Source organism: Octodon degus, unplaced genomic scaffold (assembly GCF_000260255.1).
Source record: "Octodon degus isolate 3935 unplaced genomic scaffold, OctDeg1.0 scaffold00056, whole genome shotgun sequence".
NCBI classification, from domain to species: domain Eukaryota; kingdom Metazoa; phylum Chordata; class Mammalia; order Rodentia; family Octodontidae; genus Octodon; species Octodon degus.
This window is the reverse complement of record NW_004524632.1, coordinates 11,654,196-11,671,120: the sequence shown is the minus strand read 5'-3', so window position 1 is coordinate 11,671,120 and position 16,925 is coordinate 11,654,196. Positions and strand designations below refer to the sequence as shown.

At 57.6% G+C, this 16,925-nt stretch overlaps 2 protein-coding genes across 5 annotated transcripts in view; one reads left to right on the top strand and one right to left on the bottom strand.

The window, feature by feature from the left end:
• Positions 1 to 16,925, top strand: part of Mpp3 (membrane palmitoylated protein 3) — a 35,149-nt gene that overhangs the window by 8,579 nt on the left and 9,645 nt on the right. For 3 of the 4 annotated variants that reach the window (XM_004633812.2, XM_023718231.1, XM_023718230.1), the window contains exons 11-19: positions 110 to 174; positions 924 to 944; positions 1,232 to 1,273; positions 1,740 to 1,904; positions 1,992 to 2,072; positions 3,590 to 3,683; positions 3,826 to 3,934; positions 4,970 to 5,092; positions 7,344 to 8,236. In XM_004633812.2, the coding sequence (XP_004633869.1) occupies positions 110 to 174; positions 924 to 944; positions 1,232 to 1,273; positions 1,740 to 1,904; positions 1,992 to 2,072; positions 3,590 to 3,683; positions 3,826 to 3,934; positions 4,970 to 5,092; positions 7,344 to 7,520 (877 nt within the window). In that variant the 3' untranslated portion in view covers positions 7,521 to 8,236. Of the gene's footprint in view, positions 1 to 109; positions 175 to 923; positions 945 to 1,231; positions 1,274 to 1,739; positions 1,905 to 1,991; positions 2,073 to 3,589; positions 3,684 to 3,825; positions 3,935 to 4,624; positions 4,724 to 4,969; positions 5,093 to 7,343; positions 8,237 to 16,925 lie in introns of those variants that run through there. The other variant, XM_023718232.1, reaches the window with a different exon arrangement.
• Positions 16,117 to 16,925, bottom strand: part of Cfap97d1 (CFAP97 domain containing 1) — a 4,613-nt gene continuing 3,804 nt past the window's right edge. Inside the window, exons 6-7 of the mRNA XM_004633811.2 lie at positions 16,605 to 16,661; positions 16,117 to 16,219 (exon numbers count right to left, since the gene is read on the bottom strand). Of these exons, the coding sequence (XP_004633868.1) occupies positions 16,605 to 16,661 (57 nt within the window). The 3' untranslated portion in view covers positions 16,117 to 16,219. The remainder of the gene's footprint in view (positions 16,220 to 16,604; positions 16,662 to 16,925) is intronic.

Genomic DNA, 16,925 nt, shown 5'->3' with positions numbered 1-16,925 from the left:
GGAGAGGAAGGCTGTTCCAGGCCGGGTTCGTGCCCACCAGGGGACCCTGGAAGGTTCTTTCCGTGCTTCTGGATCCCAGCTCACAGCCCTGCTCCCTTGTGTCCCGCAGACGATTCAGCCACTGGCGAGCGGCGGGTGCCCTTCCGAGTCCCCTGAGCCTCAGGAAGTTACCCTGTGAGTACCAGGCAGCATCCGAGGACCTCAGCCAGCAGGGCCAGAAGCACAGGGAACTGGGGCCGGCTCTACCTGGGGCCATGGAGACCGCCACTGGGTGAGCCCCGGCTGGGAGCCCTCCTGTGTCGGGGGCCCTGGGTCCCCAGGCATGGCAAGCACAGGTTAAGGGCGCTGAGCTGAACATGGCTTCCTGGTGGATGGTGGGCGAGCTGTTGGTGTGTGCGCCCCTCCATGCTTGGGATGAAGTGAGCAGCTTGTTGCTTACTGCACACTCATACTTCACAGGGTGGAGAGGGCCCGCTGCAGCCTGCCCGCTGTGTGCTCGGTCTGTGTTTCCTGACGGCGCTGGGGACGCGCTTGCTGGGCGCGCGTGTGACCAGGAGTGTCTACCTTTTAATAATCACAGCAGCTCCAGGAGTAGGCAGAGTCACTTTTGTCTCCCCAAGGGGAGGCCAGAGTCTCGAGAGCTTTGTGTGCAGAGCCAGGGTTTGAGGCCCCCCACACAGCTGCTGGCCTGCAGGTGTGTCCACCTGGGGCACATGCCTCTCCCAGCAGGTCTGCAGCCTGGGTAGGAGTCGGGGAGCAGGGAGCCTCCAGGCCCTTTCTGGGACACAGGTGGAGCAGGTGGGCAGGCAGCAACTGGTTGGGGCTGGGTGTGTTGGGGGCAACAGCAGGCGGAGCCCCCGGGGCTCCTAACTCTGTGCCCATACCCACTAATGCTGTCCATCTGTTTCTTGTGCAAACCGCAGACGACCAGCCTTGTGATACAGGTAGGCTGGTGTTGTCCCTGTGTACACAGGCGAGGCGAGGAGAGGTGCCTCTTCGGGGGCACTTGGGCTGGAGGGGCTGTGCCTGCTGGATGGGTCTCTGAGCCTCAGGCCCCTTGCCCCGGCTTTGCACCTTGCCCCATGGGCAGGGGGTGCCTGCTGCTCCTAGCCCCTCCAGGGGTCGAGCTGTTGGGTGGCCAGAATGTGGCACTGGCCCTGGGCACCCTGCCCACCCCATCCCCAGCTGAGGTGGGTCTAGCCCCTCACTGTTGCCCACATTTGGTTTCCAGAGACCTATGACTGTGATGGGCACTTCAGAGGTCACTATGTGGGTGAGTAGCTGGTCACCACTGATGCCCTTTGGTTTCCTGCCTGGGGGGTATACAGCAGAGCGATCAAGAGTACCCCAGAACCAGCTGAGAGTGGCAGCTCAGGACCCTCGTCTCCCAGCTGCCCTGGGGATTGTGGAGCAGGGGTGCGGCACTCAGCCCCTTCCTGGGACGAGGAGGCCACCACATAACCCAGCACCTCGGTGGCCTCTGGCATCCAGCCACTCAGCTCCGGCCCTCCCGCACTTCAGTGCAGACTCCAGCAAGCGTTGGCCTGGACCCCGCTGCACGTGTGGCTTTGTGCCTGGTTTCACAGGTGGGCGGTGGGCAGTGCAGTCCCTTGAGGTTAGCTGCAGGTAGCAGAGTAGTGACCTTGCGTCCGTGGGCTGGTGCGGGGCCCATAGCTGGCAGGGAGGCAGTCTTTCCTGGGAGGTCGGGGACAAATGTTGTGTCCCTCTGTCCTCCCAAGCTGGTCTGCGGAGGAGTTTCCGGCTTGGCTGCCGCGAGAGGCCAGGCAGTTCACAGGATGGGAAGGTGCCCATGGGTTCAGAGTCCCTGGAGCTGCCCACCTACGAGGAGGTAGTCCGGTACCAGCCCCAGCCTGGCGAGCGACCCCGCCTCGCAGTTCTGATTGGTAGGCGGTGAGCTGGTGGTCTGGGGTGTGTCTTCCTCCTTGGGGCCTTGGGTGCGTGGTAGGGACCCAGCTTCCTCTGTTCTCCAGGGTCTCTGGGTGCCGGGCTACAGGAGCTGAAGCAGAAGCTGGTGGCCGAGAACCCACAGCGCTTCGGGGTTGCCATTCCACGTGAGAGGCCTGGTGGTGCACACTGTTGATGGGGGGCCCAGGAGCGTGCTAAGGGCCTGAATTCTCTCTTTTTTATTAATTTTAATTTTATTGAGAAACAAATATGAATGAGACAGTTTCACAGCTAATAGGATAGTTTCGATAATCAGTACATTGTACATTGTTACCTTCTTAGTGGTTATCCATAGTACAAGCAGCAGGCAGGATTTCCTGTCCAAACACTGTTAGTACACCTCTTTCTTCTCATTGAGTTAAGCGAAAGTAGCTGTATATCCTATTTTGTATATATAAATACAAAATGATCTTTCCTTTGTGTCCCTTTTTTTTTTTTATTTAGTCCTATCAGAGGTGAATATTCTATTGGCATCTAAATACTAAGATGTTTGAATTCAGCTAAACAATCCAACACTGTCTAGCAGTCTATAATATTAGTGGGTTATCCTCAGAAGTTACTGACTTGAGCCTTTTACAGCTCATCGTATTAATATGGCTTTACTTTATATACCTCGTTTTTATACTTTTCTGCTGGATGGTTAAGACCAAGATAAAGCAAGACCTATATAACAAGAAACGTAACTTTTGTATCTGATAAGGTCAGTCAAGTCCCCTCAGGATTTATCCTGTAGCCCTGTACCGCACTTTGTAGATTCTTTATCAGTGTCAGCCATGAGGATGAGTCTCAGCCATTGCTTGACCAATTTGCTTTCTGTGACAGCCTGAGAGAATGTTTTCTCTCCACGTGACTCTCCTTAGGCACACTGTACATCATTGATCACATTCCTCTGTGGCTCCATAATCTCCTTGATCAGAAAATTTGGGGCACAGCTGAGTTACATGATGTTACAGTCCAGGTTCTCCTATGTCCCGAGTCTTCCCTGACCTTGAAAGCCTAGGGCCAAAATGTTGGCTGACCTTGCAGCCCTTCCTTTTCTCCAATTTTGATCTGCTAACTTAGGTTGTTAACCCTCCAGAAGAGAAGCTTATTATTAACCTGCAGTATATGCAGTTTGGTTTATTTACCCTCTCTGTCTAAATATCAAACATCTTTGGCGTATCACAGAACAGGTATTTTCCATCAAATATTGATATGTTGAACTTTAAGTCCTTACAGAATATGAAGAAAAAATAATTTTAAAAAACTAGAAATAAGCATTTACATATTTTTGCAAAGAAATGTAGAAATCTGACCGTATACAGAATTGTAACAGGACAGACCTGTGGGGACCTGGATTCTCCCCATTCACCTGAGGACGATGCAGAATTAAAAGTAGGGTGGGCTGGTGGGCTTTGACACCTAAGGCTGTGGGTCCCTGGGCCCTGTGCTGAGCTCCTGTGTGTGTTTCCTGGCAAGGATGGGAGGTCCTCTGAGGACATCAGGGTTGTAGGAGCAGGGACGTGGCAGGAAGGGCCCTGTGTCAGCCTCCTGGGTCCTGGCCAGGCAGAAAGTGGGGCTCGCTGGTGGGTGCCTGGACACTGGACCCTTGCCTCAGGCCCACCCTAGCTCCTTCTTTTTGAAGACACGACCCGGCCACGACGGGGCCACGAGAAGGAGGGTGTGGAGTACCACTTCGTCTCCAGGCAGGCGTTCGAGGCCGACCTCCAGCACAACAGGTGGAGCGGATGACCCTGGTTGCTGTCTATCCTGAGCCGCAGGGTGGTGGAGGGAACAGGGACGGGGCGCAGGGGCTGTCACTCTGCTCTGGCTGCTCTGTGGAAGCCAGGGACCACCCTCGTCCTCCTGGTGGCCTTGCAGGTTCGTGGAGTACGGCGAGTACAAGGAGCACCTGTATGGGACCAGCCTGGGGGCTGTGCGCGCCGTCATGGCCAGGAGCAAAGTCTGCGTACTGGACGTGGAGCCTGAAGTGAGTGCCCCGGCCAGAGGGCTGGGACCTAGTGGAGTCGCAGCCAGGGACTGGACGCCTTACGGGACATTGGCCGTCACTCTAAGGGAATTGCAGTCCCGAATCCTGGGTTCCTGGAAGCAGGTGTCGCCTGGAGGTGATCTGTGTGCTAAGCTCCGTGTAACTGCAGGCGCGCAGGCCTTGTGGTGGCCCCCGCCGAGGGAAGGTTGTGGACCGCACAGTGTCCCTGACGTGGCGTGAGATAGGTGCCAGGGCTGAGGGCCAGGTGCTGTCCGCCCTGTGGGCAGGACAGGGAGGGGGCAGGCACCAGCAGGCCTCAAAGCCAAGACCACAGGGCCTGGGCATCTTGTCACCCTGGGCCCCTGGGAAAGCTTCCAGGCTTTGATCCGCACAGGGAGTGTTCTTGGTAGGATGGGGTCTTGGATTCTGTGCGGTGAGTCGTAAGCTTTGCTTCACAGAGTGCTTGACGCAAGTTCCGCACAGGACATCGCTGGGAGGGACGCCTCACTGGTTTGTACTTCCTAGCAGTGGGTGGTCAGAATTCGGTCTGTACTTTAGAGGGTTTTTGAAAAGTGCGCACTGAGTGTGCACTGGAGTTCCCAAACACAAGCGGGGATGTGCACACGGGTGGGAAACCCCGCACCTCTGAGTTCACTCTGCTGTCCCTTTGGTCCTTCCCTTTGGCATCAGAAGGAGGCCTGTGACAGCAGCGTTTGCTAGTGCAGAGACACAGGTGGCGTCTGTCTAGCTGGTTGTCCACGGAGCTCTGCTCCCTGGCTGCCACCAACAAGCAGGCGGGCGGAGCAGGGTCTGCCTGTGGCTCAGAGCTGGCCCCTGAGCCGGGGCCTCCCTGTCTGTGGGTGGCCTTTAGGCTGAGCTGAGTGAGGGTTGGAAGGGAGGGGTGGGCAAGTTATGTCCAGGTGAAGCGCGCTGCCGTGGGAGTGGGTGACCAGGACCTTGCCCCTGGAGTCCCGGGAGGGGCTCTTTCACAGGATCTTTCCCGTGGGTGTTGCAATCCTGAACTTTCTTCCTCAGGCCCTGAAACAGCTTCGGACCTCAGAGTTCAAGCCCTACGTCATACTTGTGAAGCCTGTGGCCCAGGAAAAGAGGAAGACGCCACCGCTGTCCCCAGCCTGTGAGGACGCAGCAGCCCTGCTTGTGAGTGCAGCTTTCCGTAGGTGCAGAGGCTTGGGAGGCTCCCGTGGCGCGGGCACTGAGCGTGGCCTGGGGCGCGGGGCTCCCATGCTACGAAGGCCACATGGCCAGAGGCTCGAGGCAGGGTGGTGGCCTTACCACTTGGGTCCCTCTTGCACGCGCACAAGCGCACAAGCCCTGCCCTCAGCAAAGAGCTGGCATTTTCAGAGCCTGGGTTTATTCACTGCAGCACTGGGGACTGAACCAGGGCCTTTGAGTGGCGCTCCACCCTCAGCCATTTTTCTTTTTTTTTTTTGGTGGAACCAGGGATTGAACCCAGACCCTTACGCTTGCCAGTGAAGCACTTATTCCACTGAACCATCTCCCAGGCCCCCCTCAATTTTGTTTTGAGACAGGGTCTGGCTAAGCTACGAAGCTATCCTGGCTGGGCTTGAACTCGCAGCGTTCCTGCCTCAGCCCCACAGTGCTGGGCTGACAGGTGTGTGTCACCGGGCCCGAGCCCCTCTAGAGACTTGGCCTGAGCATGCAGTGTGCGCATGCCTGGGGCGGGCCCAGGCCAAACCCGCGTGCTCCTCATTGCGACATCGGTCATAGGCCCTGCCTTCAAGGGAGTCAGAAGCACTGCAAATTGTAGTCCAGTCGTGGCCCAAGGGTGAGCGCCTGCGTCAGCCGCTGTCAGCTGGCCTCTTGCCCAGCACAGCTAAAACTCAGTGGCGGTTTCTTCCTGGAGCCGTGGCGCTGGGATGCTGGTTCCTAGAGGTGTGGCTGGGGTGGGGACAGAGTTGTGGCCCCACCGTGGTCTCCGCTCACCGCCCCGTGTGGGTTCCTTCTGCACATGGCTGTCCAGTGGTCTCTGCCCCATTTGTTACAGAGACTTTAAGATGTCATGGTCTTGTCACTCTAGTCTAACGTCAGTTGAGGTTTTGGTTCTGGGCTTGCGGCTGCGTTCCGCCGCCCTGTTCTGTGCCCACACCTTGCCGTCCCAGTTGCTGTGGCTCTGGCGCGTTTTGAGGTCAGAAAGTGAACTTGGCACGTGTTCCTCTTTTCCAGAATCACCTTAGTCCTCCATGTCCCTTGTATTTGCATATGAATACTGGGCAATTTATTTTGATGTGTGTGTGTGTGTGTGTGTGTGTGTGTGTGTGTTTTGGTGGTGTCAGGGATCAAACTCAGGACCTTGAGATTGCCAGACAAGCACTTACTCCACTGAGCTATCTCCTTGGCCCAATGAGTGTGGGTTTTTTAAACAAATATTTTAGATCAGGTAGGATTTAATAACCTAGAGTAAAAAGCTTACTTTTAGAAGGAATCAAGACTCAGGTGGTACACACCTGTGACCCCAGCTCTGAGGAGGACGAGGCAAGAGGATTCCTGAAAGTTTGAGGCTAACCTGGGTTCCATAGTGCCTCAAAAAAAAGAAAATAAAACAACAAAAAAAGCAGCCATAATGGAGAATAAGAGGTGGCTTCTCAGGGCGCCGAGAAGTTAGCCAGCTCTCACAGGAAGCCAGCGCCCCAGCATACGGCCTCTCAAGTGATGCCAATGTTGGCAGGCTGGTGTCTCAGCCCGGCCGCGCTGCCTCCCCTCCCCTTGCTGAGCCCTCAGCAGCCGTGCCTGGCCAGTGGTTCTGCTTGCCTAAGGTCAGGTGAGTTGGCCTGGAGTATTGCAAGCCCCAGCCCAGCATGGGAAGCTGAAACCTTGCTTCAAAATAGAAAAGGAAGGGCTGGCCAGATAGCTCAGTGGACTAAAGCTCCTGCTTAGGCAGAGCACAGCAGCTGGGGTTCAGCTGTTCTGCGGTGCCGGCCCTGCCCCGGGGTGCCCAGGGTGCACTGAGATTGAGACTGGGCGTGGTGGAGCACCCAGCACTTGGAGGCTGAGAACAGGAGAATCACTATGAGTCCGATCTGGTAGTGAGACCCTGTAGACCCCGAACCAAATATAAAACAAAACAAAACAAACAAAAGGATTGGATTTGTGGCCTAGATTAGGGTTTTTTTGTTTTGTTTTTTGAGGAACTGGGGATTGAACTCAGGCCCTTGTGCTTGCCAGGGAAGCACTTATTCCACTGAGCCATCTCCCCAGCCCCTCTAGGTTTGTTTTGATGCCAAAACATGCACAAGGTTTTTGGCCTAGTGACAAGCTTTGCATTCCGGCCTGGTTCAGTGTGAGCTCACGTGCACATACGTGCACACAAGCATGCACACACCCAGACACACATGCATATCCTCAGCCACTCCCTGCCTCTGCCCCACAGGATGAGGAGCAGCAGGACAAGGCTGCCTCCGCCACCTACATGGAACAGCACTACGGGCACCTGGCGGATGCGGTGCTGGTGCGGGAGGACCTGGAGGGGACCTGCACACAGCTCCAGGCCCTGCTCGAGAGGCTGGGCACTGACGCGCAGTGGGTGCCCGTCGGCTGGGTCAGGTGACGCCGCACCAGGATGACCACCACCACCGGGCATTCTGGGCCAGGGGGCCAACCGGCCTCAGCCTGCCATCCAGGAATGCACCCCTGAGAGCAGGAACGTCCTCCACGGACTCCCCAGAAAAGACAAGTGGGGCCTGATGTGCTGTGGGGCTCTGGCGTCTGTCACTGCTCCCCTTCGTGAGTTGAGGGGTGCCCGTCACGAAGCACCCCATGTCATTCATTAAAGCTCACACAAGTGGGGCCCCATCTCTGCCCCTTGAGTGTGCACACAAGGACATAAGGGCGCTCACCCCGCCCTCGAGTTCCCACACAGCTGCTCTTCCCGGCTGCCAGCCTTGAAAGCCACCTTCACCTGTTTGAGCACTGGGATGGAGAGCTTCCTCTCGTGCCAGTCGACGTTCTACCTGGGGCTCCTGTGCCCTGCCCGAAACAACCCTGTTTCTGACACTAAGGTTCCCCCATCCTGATGTGTCTGTTCGTCTGTCCTGTTGGCCATCCCTCCTAATGTTGACTGTGGTTTTGGATCAGGTGTCCCCGGGCTCTGATCTGTCAAGCCTATCCCATGAGCACCACCTCAGGCTGGTCCCTGGGGTCACTTGGGCCGCAGGGTGGGGTCCAGAGTCTTCATTCTTAGGATGACCCACGCGCGCAAGGTGGAGGCCCTGTGTACGTGCCCTCGTGAACACACCAGGCTTGGGGGGTGAGACGCACCCTTCAGTGAGAAGACAAATGGCACGCCTGGAGTGTGGCACCACTGGGATTTGAGCTTCAGTGCCCCAGCAACAGACTCATTCCCCCTGCCCACCACATAACCCTGCCCCACCCATTGCTTCTGTGCGACCCAAGCTGGCCTCGCACCAGTGTGGTGGCCCTCCTGCCTCAGCCTCCTGAGAACTGGGATGATGGGGGTGCCATCACACCTGGCCTAGTTGTCATCATTGCAGCCACTCATGAAACATCTCTAGAGTGATGACTGTGTGGTGTGCTGCATTGCCCGAGTGTCCCCTGAGGTGGGAAGGTGGCTGCTTACAGTGAGGGGGTTGGTCCCAGGGTTGCTGCCCACTGAGAACTCTCCCTCCCCTGCCTTTCTGCTGTTCCCCGAGGGTGGGGTGGGGCGGGCCTGCCTGACCCACAGAGCCTGGGTGGTGGCTGCCGGCAGGGCTGGGGCTAGGCAGCGTGGTTGATTCCGTAGAGTTGCTGGGATCTAAGCTCCATTCCGGAGATGATCGGGAAGTCAGAGTTGCTCAATGCTCCGGGGTGTGCCCTGGGGTGGCCTGTCCTCCACTGTCCAGGCACTGGGACAGAGGTCATGCAGAGGTATGGTCTTGCTGTTAGAAGCAGGAAAGTTGGTAAAATGCTTCTGACTCTGCACCGAGGTGTATGTGCGCATACACGTGTGTGTGCATACAGGCAAGTGTGCGCCTCCACCAGGGCGCAGCCGGCAGTGTGCATGTGCTGAGCCTGGCGCAGATCTCTCCGAAACTCGAGCCCAGCCCCACCCCGAGGGCTCTGCCTGTGCCTGCGGCCGGCCGGGAGACAGCGTGCCGGAGGGCCTGCTATGCATGGACGCCCCGCGCCCTCCCCGTGCCGGTGCCACCTGGCCCTGGAGCAGCGCAGCCCTACCCGGGCCTGCTGGGACTCGGTGCTTTGGCTCCATTGAGCCCTCGAGCAAGTGGGCTCGCCCTGCCCTCTGACCAGCGAGGAGTCGCGGCTGGGCACGTTGTGTGGACTGCCAGCTCACTCTGCACTGCACATTTGAGTGTGCTGTGTGATCAGGAAAATGTGAGTGCTCACAATTTTTAAACATTTATTAAGAATAAAAGACACCAAAAAAAAAAAAAAAAGAATAAAAGACACCGCCATGAATTGTCATGAAAATGCGCTACCTCGCTTCACACACGCTCCCCTGTCCTTCCGCCCCTTTCTGCAGCAGCTCTCGAGTCCTCTCCTGAGCGTCTTTAGTCAGGCTGTCCCAGCCACCTCGATGTCCTGGGTCCATCCACAAGTTTCACAGTCATCTTGACTTCCGAGAGAAGCCGGAAGGCTGCAGTGTCACATCCGGGGACAAGGGCGAGGACACCCTCATGGTTTTCGGTTCTACCCTCCCACTGGGTGATGCTCGGAGCAGCTGCTTGGTGCTACTGTGGGCTTCACCTTGGAAAGGCCCTCAGGAAAGGGGGGGCCAGGCCGCTTCGTTCACAAGGGGAGCAGAACCCGGCGAGGCCGAGCACACCCTGCGCTCGTGAGGCTGGGCCGGGATCCTGTGTCCAAGTTAGAGAGCAGCCTGGCTACACAGTGAGCTCAAGGCCAGCCTGGGCTGCGTAGCGAGACTCTCTCAAAAAGACAAGAAACAGCAAGGGAACAGAACAATGGATGAGCGTTCAAATTGAGGGGGATTATTTTTTTTTTTTTTCATTTGCGAAATTTAACAAATCCATTTAGAAATACCGTGGAATTAAAAGTTCTGGCATAAGCCCCGCCCCCTGGTGGGCTGAGCTGGCCACACACACACACACATAAATAAATAAATAAAATTAAAAAAAAAAGTTCTGGCATATAAACATACTGCTATGTTCTTGAAACATGCTAACAGCTGATAAAAGTTAACAACCAGGCAGGCAGGATAGCTCAGTGGACTAAGGCGCCTGCTTAGGTGGAGTGCAAGGACCAGGGTTCGATCCCTGGCACCACATGCCATGCTGGTCCTGCCCTCGGGGTGTGCTGAGATGTCCACTGAGTCTGGGCATTGTGGCCCATGCCTGTAATCCCAGCATTTGGGAGACTGAAAACAGGAGGATCACTGTGAGTCTGAGCTTGATCTGTGTAGTGAGACCCTGTAGACTCTGTACTAAATACATTTTAAACAATAACCATTGTTAGTGTGTCTTTTCCAGTATTATCTTTTTTAAAAGATAAATGTCCTGCTGGGCGTGGTGACACACACCTGGAGCTGTAGCCTTGGGAGGCTGAGACAGGAGGATGACTTTGAATTTGAAGCCAGCTGGGGTTACATGATGAGTTCAAGGCTAACCTGAGCTCAGTAAAGCCTTGCCTCAAAAAACCCCAAATCCGGGCTGGCCAAATAGCTCAGCAGATTCAAGCGTCTGCAAGCAGGCACAGGGGCCGGGGACTGGTCTTCCGTCCTGTCCGTGCCGGCCCTGCGCCCGGGCATGCTGAGGCAATTGGGACTGGGCGTGGTGGTGTGCCTGTAATCCAGCACCTGGGAAGCTGTAAGCAGGTGGATCACTCTGTCTGACCTAGCAGTGAGACCCTGAACCCCTGTAGACCATTCCCTAAAATACAGGGAAAAAAGTCCTAATCTGCTGCGGGCTGGAGCACCCTGTGCTTCAGGGCTCTCAGGTAGCGCATCCGCCTGCTTGGTGCCTCGCAGTCTGCCAGCCGTCGCAGCACCCTACTGGCCCTGAGGACGCAGTTGGGCGAGGCGGCCTGTGTGTTAGGCTGAGTTCCAACGGCCGGCTCAGAGCCCCGGCTCTGTGGATCTCCTCCCTCCTCTCTGCATGTGCTCTTGGCCCTGGCTAAGTCGACCTTGTGGCTTCAGAACAAGATGTCAGCTGCTCTTTCTCCAATCAGTACGATTGAGCACCTGGGGTTCTCCAGCAGCCGCCGAAGAAGGCACTCAGAGGGGCCAGGCTCAAGCAGCCTGGGGTTTCAGCACCTCGGCCAGCTCCCCAGTTCCCGCGTCACTCTGCAGACCTCCACGTAGAGACCGCGCACCTAGCACAGCGCGCCCCCTCGGGCCTGGGAAGGGTCTCTCTGAGCCGCCCGCAGGTGGCCCGATGCGCAGACGCTGCAAGAGCAGCCAGGCCCCGCCTCTCCTAACCCGGGCACAGAGTTGGCGTCCCGCAGCAGGATGCGTCCCGTCCCCACACTGTCCCACCCAGGGGGGTGCGCTCTGACCTACTGGAGACAGCAGCGAGGGGCAGCAGCAACTGCCACGCTCAGGGGACAGTGGCTCAGGACAGCACTGTAAGAGGGGGGCTCCGGGTGATGATAGGCAATGGCTCCCTGCACCCCAGGGCAGGATCGCCACAGGCCGCGGGAGGCCGAGGGCTGGCGGTCACCCCACTAGGGTTCAGATGTGACTCCAACACGAGTTCTGCCGAAACAGGGAAAGACAGAACAACTTAGTCTTGGTGTGGGAGATGCGAACAAGACCCCATGCCAGTTGTGGAAACAAACAGGAGCCAAGCGTAGGGTGGAAGCGCTCAGCGGGGTGGCAGCAGGGGAGAGCCTCTCAGCGCTCAAGACGGAGACCCAGAGACAGCAGATGGGAGGGCGGAAGGAGCCGCCAGGGCATCAGCTCAGGGCCCCTGCAGGAGGAGCCGCAGGTGGACACGTGCCGGACTCACAGGAAGCAAGCCTGCAGATTCGGGAAGCGACCGGCCCGGTTACTCTTCTCGCTGCTGGGACAAATACTCAATGCTCAAAATGAAGGAAGGAAGGCTTACTGAGCTCACAGTTACAGGTTTCTGTCCATACTCAGCGGGCTCCAAGGCAGACTGGCACATGGCAGAGGGCAGCTGTTCATGGTGGCAGAAGGCAGCAAAACAGCAAGCGCAAAGGAGAGGAGCAATCGTGGCAGCAGAGAGCAAGTCTGTCTCCCGCTCTCTCTTACGTTATTCAGGTACCCGCCCCAGACTGGGTGTAGCACTCACCCCCATAATCCCAGCAGTACTTTGACCCATAATCCCAGCAGTACTCACCCCCATAATCCCAACAGCACTCACACCCATAATCCCAGCAGCACTCACACCCATAATCCAGGCCTTGGATCATGACCTAATCATAAACTGTAGAACTGCACCTCAACAACTGCATGAGGCTTTGGGGGGACAAATACAAACCATAACAGTGACAGGACTCCAGGTGACAAAGTCAAAACCCCCTGCACATCAGGATTTGTCTCCTGGAGACCAGAAATAAAGGGGAAAAAAATCTCCACAGCTGGGAGAACCCAGTTCTCTGCTGCTGACCGGTTCCAGCACTGAGCATTGTCTGGGTCCCCTTCTGGTGAGGCCCGTGTAGGCGCGGGCAGGGAGGCATCTGGAGGACGGGAGTTGTGAGTGCTTCCTAAGGAGGGCGAGTGAGGAGGTGGGGACTTGGGGTGACATCAAGGGAGGGAGAGACGGGGGGGCAGGAGAGGGACACAGAGAGACAGAGACAGAGACAGAGACAGAGAGACAGAGAGGGACAGAGAGTACCAGAGAGCAGAGAGACAGAGACAGAGACAGAGAAAGGGAGAGAGAGAGAGAGAGAGAGAGAGAGACAGAGAGAGAGAGAGACAGAGAGAGAGACAGAGACAGAGAGCCTCTTGTGCCCTGGTATCTGCAGCCACGTGTCAGGGCCGGAGCGAAAGCAGCACCTTGTCCCACGGTGGGGCCACCCATGGCGTGAGACCATCACATCCCGGGTGTGGGAGCTGGAGCAGGGGAGCCGCCCAGGGTGGAGACTGCCTGTTCCAAATGCACCTGGTTCTGTTCTCATGCCTCCCTCCTTGGCCCTGGCCCTGGCCCTCGAGGCCCCCTGCCTGCGTGGGAAGCTCTGTCTCCCTGCTTTCTCTTATCTTTTACTTGCTCCCTTGTTGGGTTTCTCACATAAGGAAAAACCATGCAATACTGAAACTCAAGTCTGATTTATTTTGTGTCACAGTGACCTCAAGACGCACCCACTTTCCTGCAGCTCACGTGGGCGTGTCCTCGGCAGCAGACGGGCGCTGGGGGTGGACGTTCAGCCTCGCTGTCCATCTGGTGGCAGGCCCACAGGCCACCTGGACTCACCATGAGCCGTGCTGCTGTAAGCGCGGGGTGTGCTGGGGTGGGGATCTGTGAGCTGACGCTTCGACTCTGGGCAAGGACCTAGAAGGGAAATAGCTGGGGCCGATGGGATTTCTAGTTTTAGTTTTTTCAGGAATCTCCACGGTAATTTCTATAAGATGCACAGTTGCTGCTGGGGATTTGAACACCCCACTCTGAGCACCAGCAGAACGAGCAGAGACCACCAGGATGGAGGCTGAGCACCAGCGTTTCCAAAGCCTGCACACACAGCCTTGCAGGGCCCCAGCTTGCCTAGGTGGACCGCACCCAGCGCGAGAGCCCTGCACAGCAGGCCGTGCTGGCTGGGCAGAACAGAACAGCAGGAAAACCCCCGCCTGTGTGCAACCCAGCGCATGAGTAAAGCCCAGAAGGTACCAGTGTCCTAAGCACAGGGACTCAGCTGCAAGCTCCCGCCACAGGGCCAACAGACAAGTTCATGAGACAAGGCGGCGTGGTGCACACCTGACACCCAAGCTACTCTGGAGGCTGAGGCAGGAGGACTGCCAAGCTGGACTCCCGCTGAGGCAATTTAGGGGGACCCTGTCTCAAAATACAGTATGAAAAAGGCTGTGGATGTGGTTCAGTGGTAAAAAGGGGTGACCTGTGGTTTAGTCCACAGTAGTGACCAAAATTACTGGGATGAGAAAGTGTCATTTGCCCGCCAGAGAAGCCCCCGGAGCCTGCATGTGGGGCTCCTCTGAGCTTGGGGACAACCTCCAGCTTGTCTTCTGTAAGAGCCAGAGCCCGAGTCTGCAAGTGGAGAAGCCACATGTCCCCTTCCCTGGCAGCCGAGGCTGGGCCCCCTGCCAGACCCGCAGCACTGGTGACACGAGGTGGTGCAATGGTGGGGACATCGCAAAGGCCACAGTGGCCATTCAGCCAGGTCTGCTCTGCGTGGCCGTGGGACACCAGAAGCTGGCCCTCAGCTTCTTGGGAAAGCCCATGAAGACTTTACGGTCTTCCAGTAAACAATCTCACCACTTGTTCCACACAAAGCCGATCTTGTTGCAAGGCAGTAAGAATTCCTTTGGATATGGGGCCGGGGAGATGGCTCAGTGGAATAAGCGGTTCCCCAGCAAGCAGTTCCCGGTTCCGCAAAAAAAAAAAAAAAAGAATTCCTCTGGATAGTGGCCACTGAGATGGGGCCCAGGCCTGCCCTGGCCACACCGAGTGGAAGGGACGGGCAGCCCAGGGGCAGCGAAGTCTGGTGCAAGGATGACTTCAGATGTCACTGGCTGTCTGGAGGGACGGGGTCCTCAGCCCGAGTGGGATTGGGGCCCGCTGACGGCACTGTCTTTGATTTTTGTCTGCGATGCTGTCTCGCTATGCTGCCCAGGCTGCCTTGAGCCCACTTGGCAGCCAGGCTGGGCCCCCAGTCACAACGATCCTCCTGCCTCAGCTTCCAGAGTGCTGGGATGACCGGCGGGTGCCACTGTGCCCACCTGCTAATGAATTTGAACTTGGGCATTGTGATGTTTTGGTCTTGTTGTTGGGACAATGGCACTTCTGTGTGCGTGTAAGGGAGGAAGCCCCCGTCCCCATCCAGACTGCAGAGGTAGCACGTGGCCAACCACAGTAGTGCCGCCCCTGGATGCCTACATCGACCCAGTCAAGACCAGAAAGCTGTAACATGTGCCCTTGGGCCCTTCTGCCAGGGAATCCAGTCCTGTTCGGCATGCAAATGTGTGCACAGCCTCCCTGGCAGCCTGTGCACAGTTAAGCCAACCCTAACCCATCCCCAGCTTGGACCGTGGAGTACTACACAGCAGCAAAAAGGGACAGACAACTCTGGCCGCAAGGAACCTCAGGGCAATGATGCAGAGGGAACCAAACTAACAGCACGAGGAAGGGCGTCCCGCGTGACCCCTTTCGTGAACACTCCCGAAAGGGGGACGAAGGGGGAAGCAGATTAGCATGCCAGGAGCCAGGCACGAGGACGGTGGCACAAACGCATGTTCTGACAGTGGTCCGGGTGTGTCCGTGTCCGCTGTGCTCACACACAGAGCTGTGCACGCACAGTGACCTCCGCACTCTCCTGGTGCTGGTGCCCTGCCGTGTGCAGAGCTGGGCTGCGGGCATGGGGAGACCTGGCACAGCCCCGCGCATGCCAGCTGTGCCCATCTGGCACTGCCCTGACTTCAAAGGAGGATGCCTGCAAAGCTGGGCTGCAAAGGCAGCAGGGGGGCGCATGTGCGCTTGTGGGTGGAGCTGCAAATTGAGACCCTGGAGATGTGCGGTCCCGCCCGGTGCTGGGTGCTCTGGGACGTCCAGTGGCCCAGCGCTTGGGGAGGGGGAGGGCTAGCAGGCGGAGGGACCGGGGAGGATTGCACCGTGTCCAGCGTGGGAGCAAGAGGGCTGGCGCCTGTCACTGTCTGTTTCCACACAGCCTGGAGAGGGTTTCGTGGCTCCTGACACGGAGCGACAGGGCCCCAGTGCTAAGGACCCTGCTGGCCTGGCCACCTGGCCCTCACAAGCATGCACGACCATTCCATCTCAAGCCCAAACCCAGGCTCAGCACAGGCCTGACCGTCGAGGGCGCACGACATGGTCACCTCCAGCCTGGGATGCTTTCCCAAGCAGAGCACACAAGGCGTCCACAGAGGGAAAGACGGCCGTGTCCCTGTGGCACCTCCGCACCTCTGCCCCTGGGCAGTGACCACGCATGTGTGAGTCCCCCCCGTGCCCCTCCTGGAGGCTTCTTCCCTTCGTGAGATACGAGAGCCACCCAGGTCCTCCTCTGACCGCTAACACCCTGGGCTTTATTGTGGCAGCCTGAGGCCAAGCGCGCGGCTGCTCCAGAGGGAGGGTCTTGGCATTCGGAGTGGCCCGGAAGACTCAGCCTCCTGTCTGGTCCTCAGTGGCTGACCTGCTGTGGGTGGGGAGAGGAGGGTGTGGCAACTCTGCAGCCGGCTCTCTGGGAACCGGGTGCCCCTGGCCCATCTGCCCGGGGAAGGAGACTGCTTTGTCACTAATGCCGTTAGCACCCAGTGCTGTGGACCAGGGACACTGGCCAGCACGTCACTGGCACCACGCACAGCCGAGAGGCCTCTGTTAGCATCTCACGGGAACAAACTGCTCTCTTAGAGCCTGTAGGGCCTCGAAGGGCAGGCGCATGTCGGTGTCTTCTCCTTCTCATTGGACAAGCAGGGGAGAGAGCCCTGAGGCCCTGGATGGGGGCCGAGCTGCAGGGGCAGACGCCTCTCCCCAGCACAGGGCGTCTGTGGGGCAAGGGGGACGCTTCCAGACCTTACCTATTCGTCCTGGGAGAGAAGGTACCTAGTCGTGTTCCGGATATAGCGCCTCGAGTTCTGAAGAGGATCCAAAAGGTTTTGGTCAGTGCCAGGCCGCTGGGGCTGCACCTCAAGCTCTAAGCCCTAAGGCGGGTTGGGAAAGCCAGGGAAGGGTTCTAAACATTGCAGAGAAGCTAGCAGTGCACGCCTGGCACCCCAGCACTAGGGAGGCTGAGGCAGGTGGGTCGTTGTGAGTTCAAGGCCAGCCTGGGCTGCACAGAGGGACCTTGACTCAAAAAGCAAGCAAGGGGCTGGGGAGATGGCTCAGTGGAATAAGCGCTT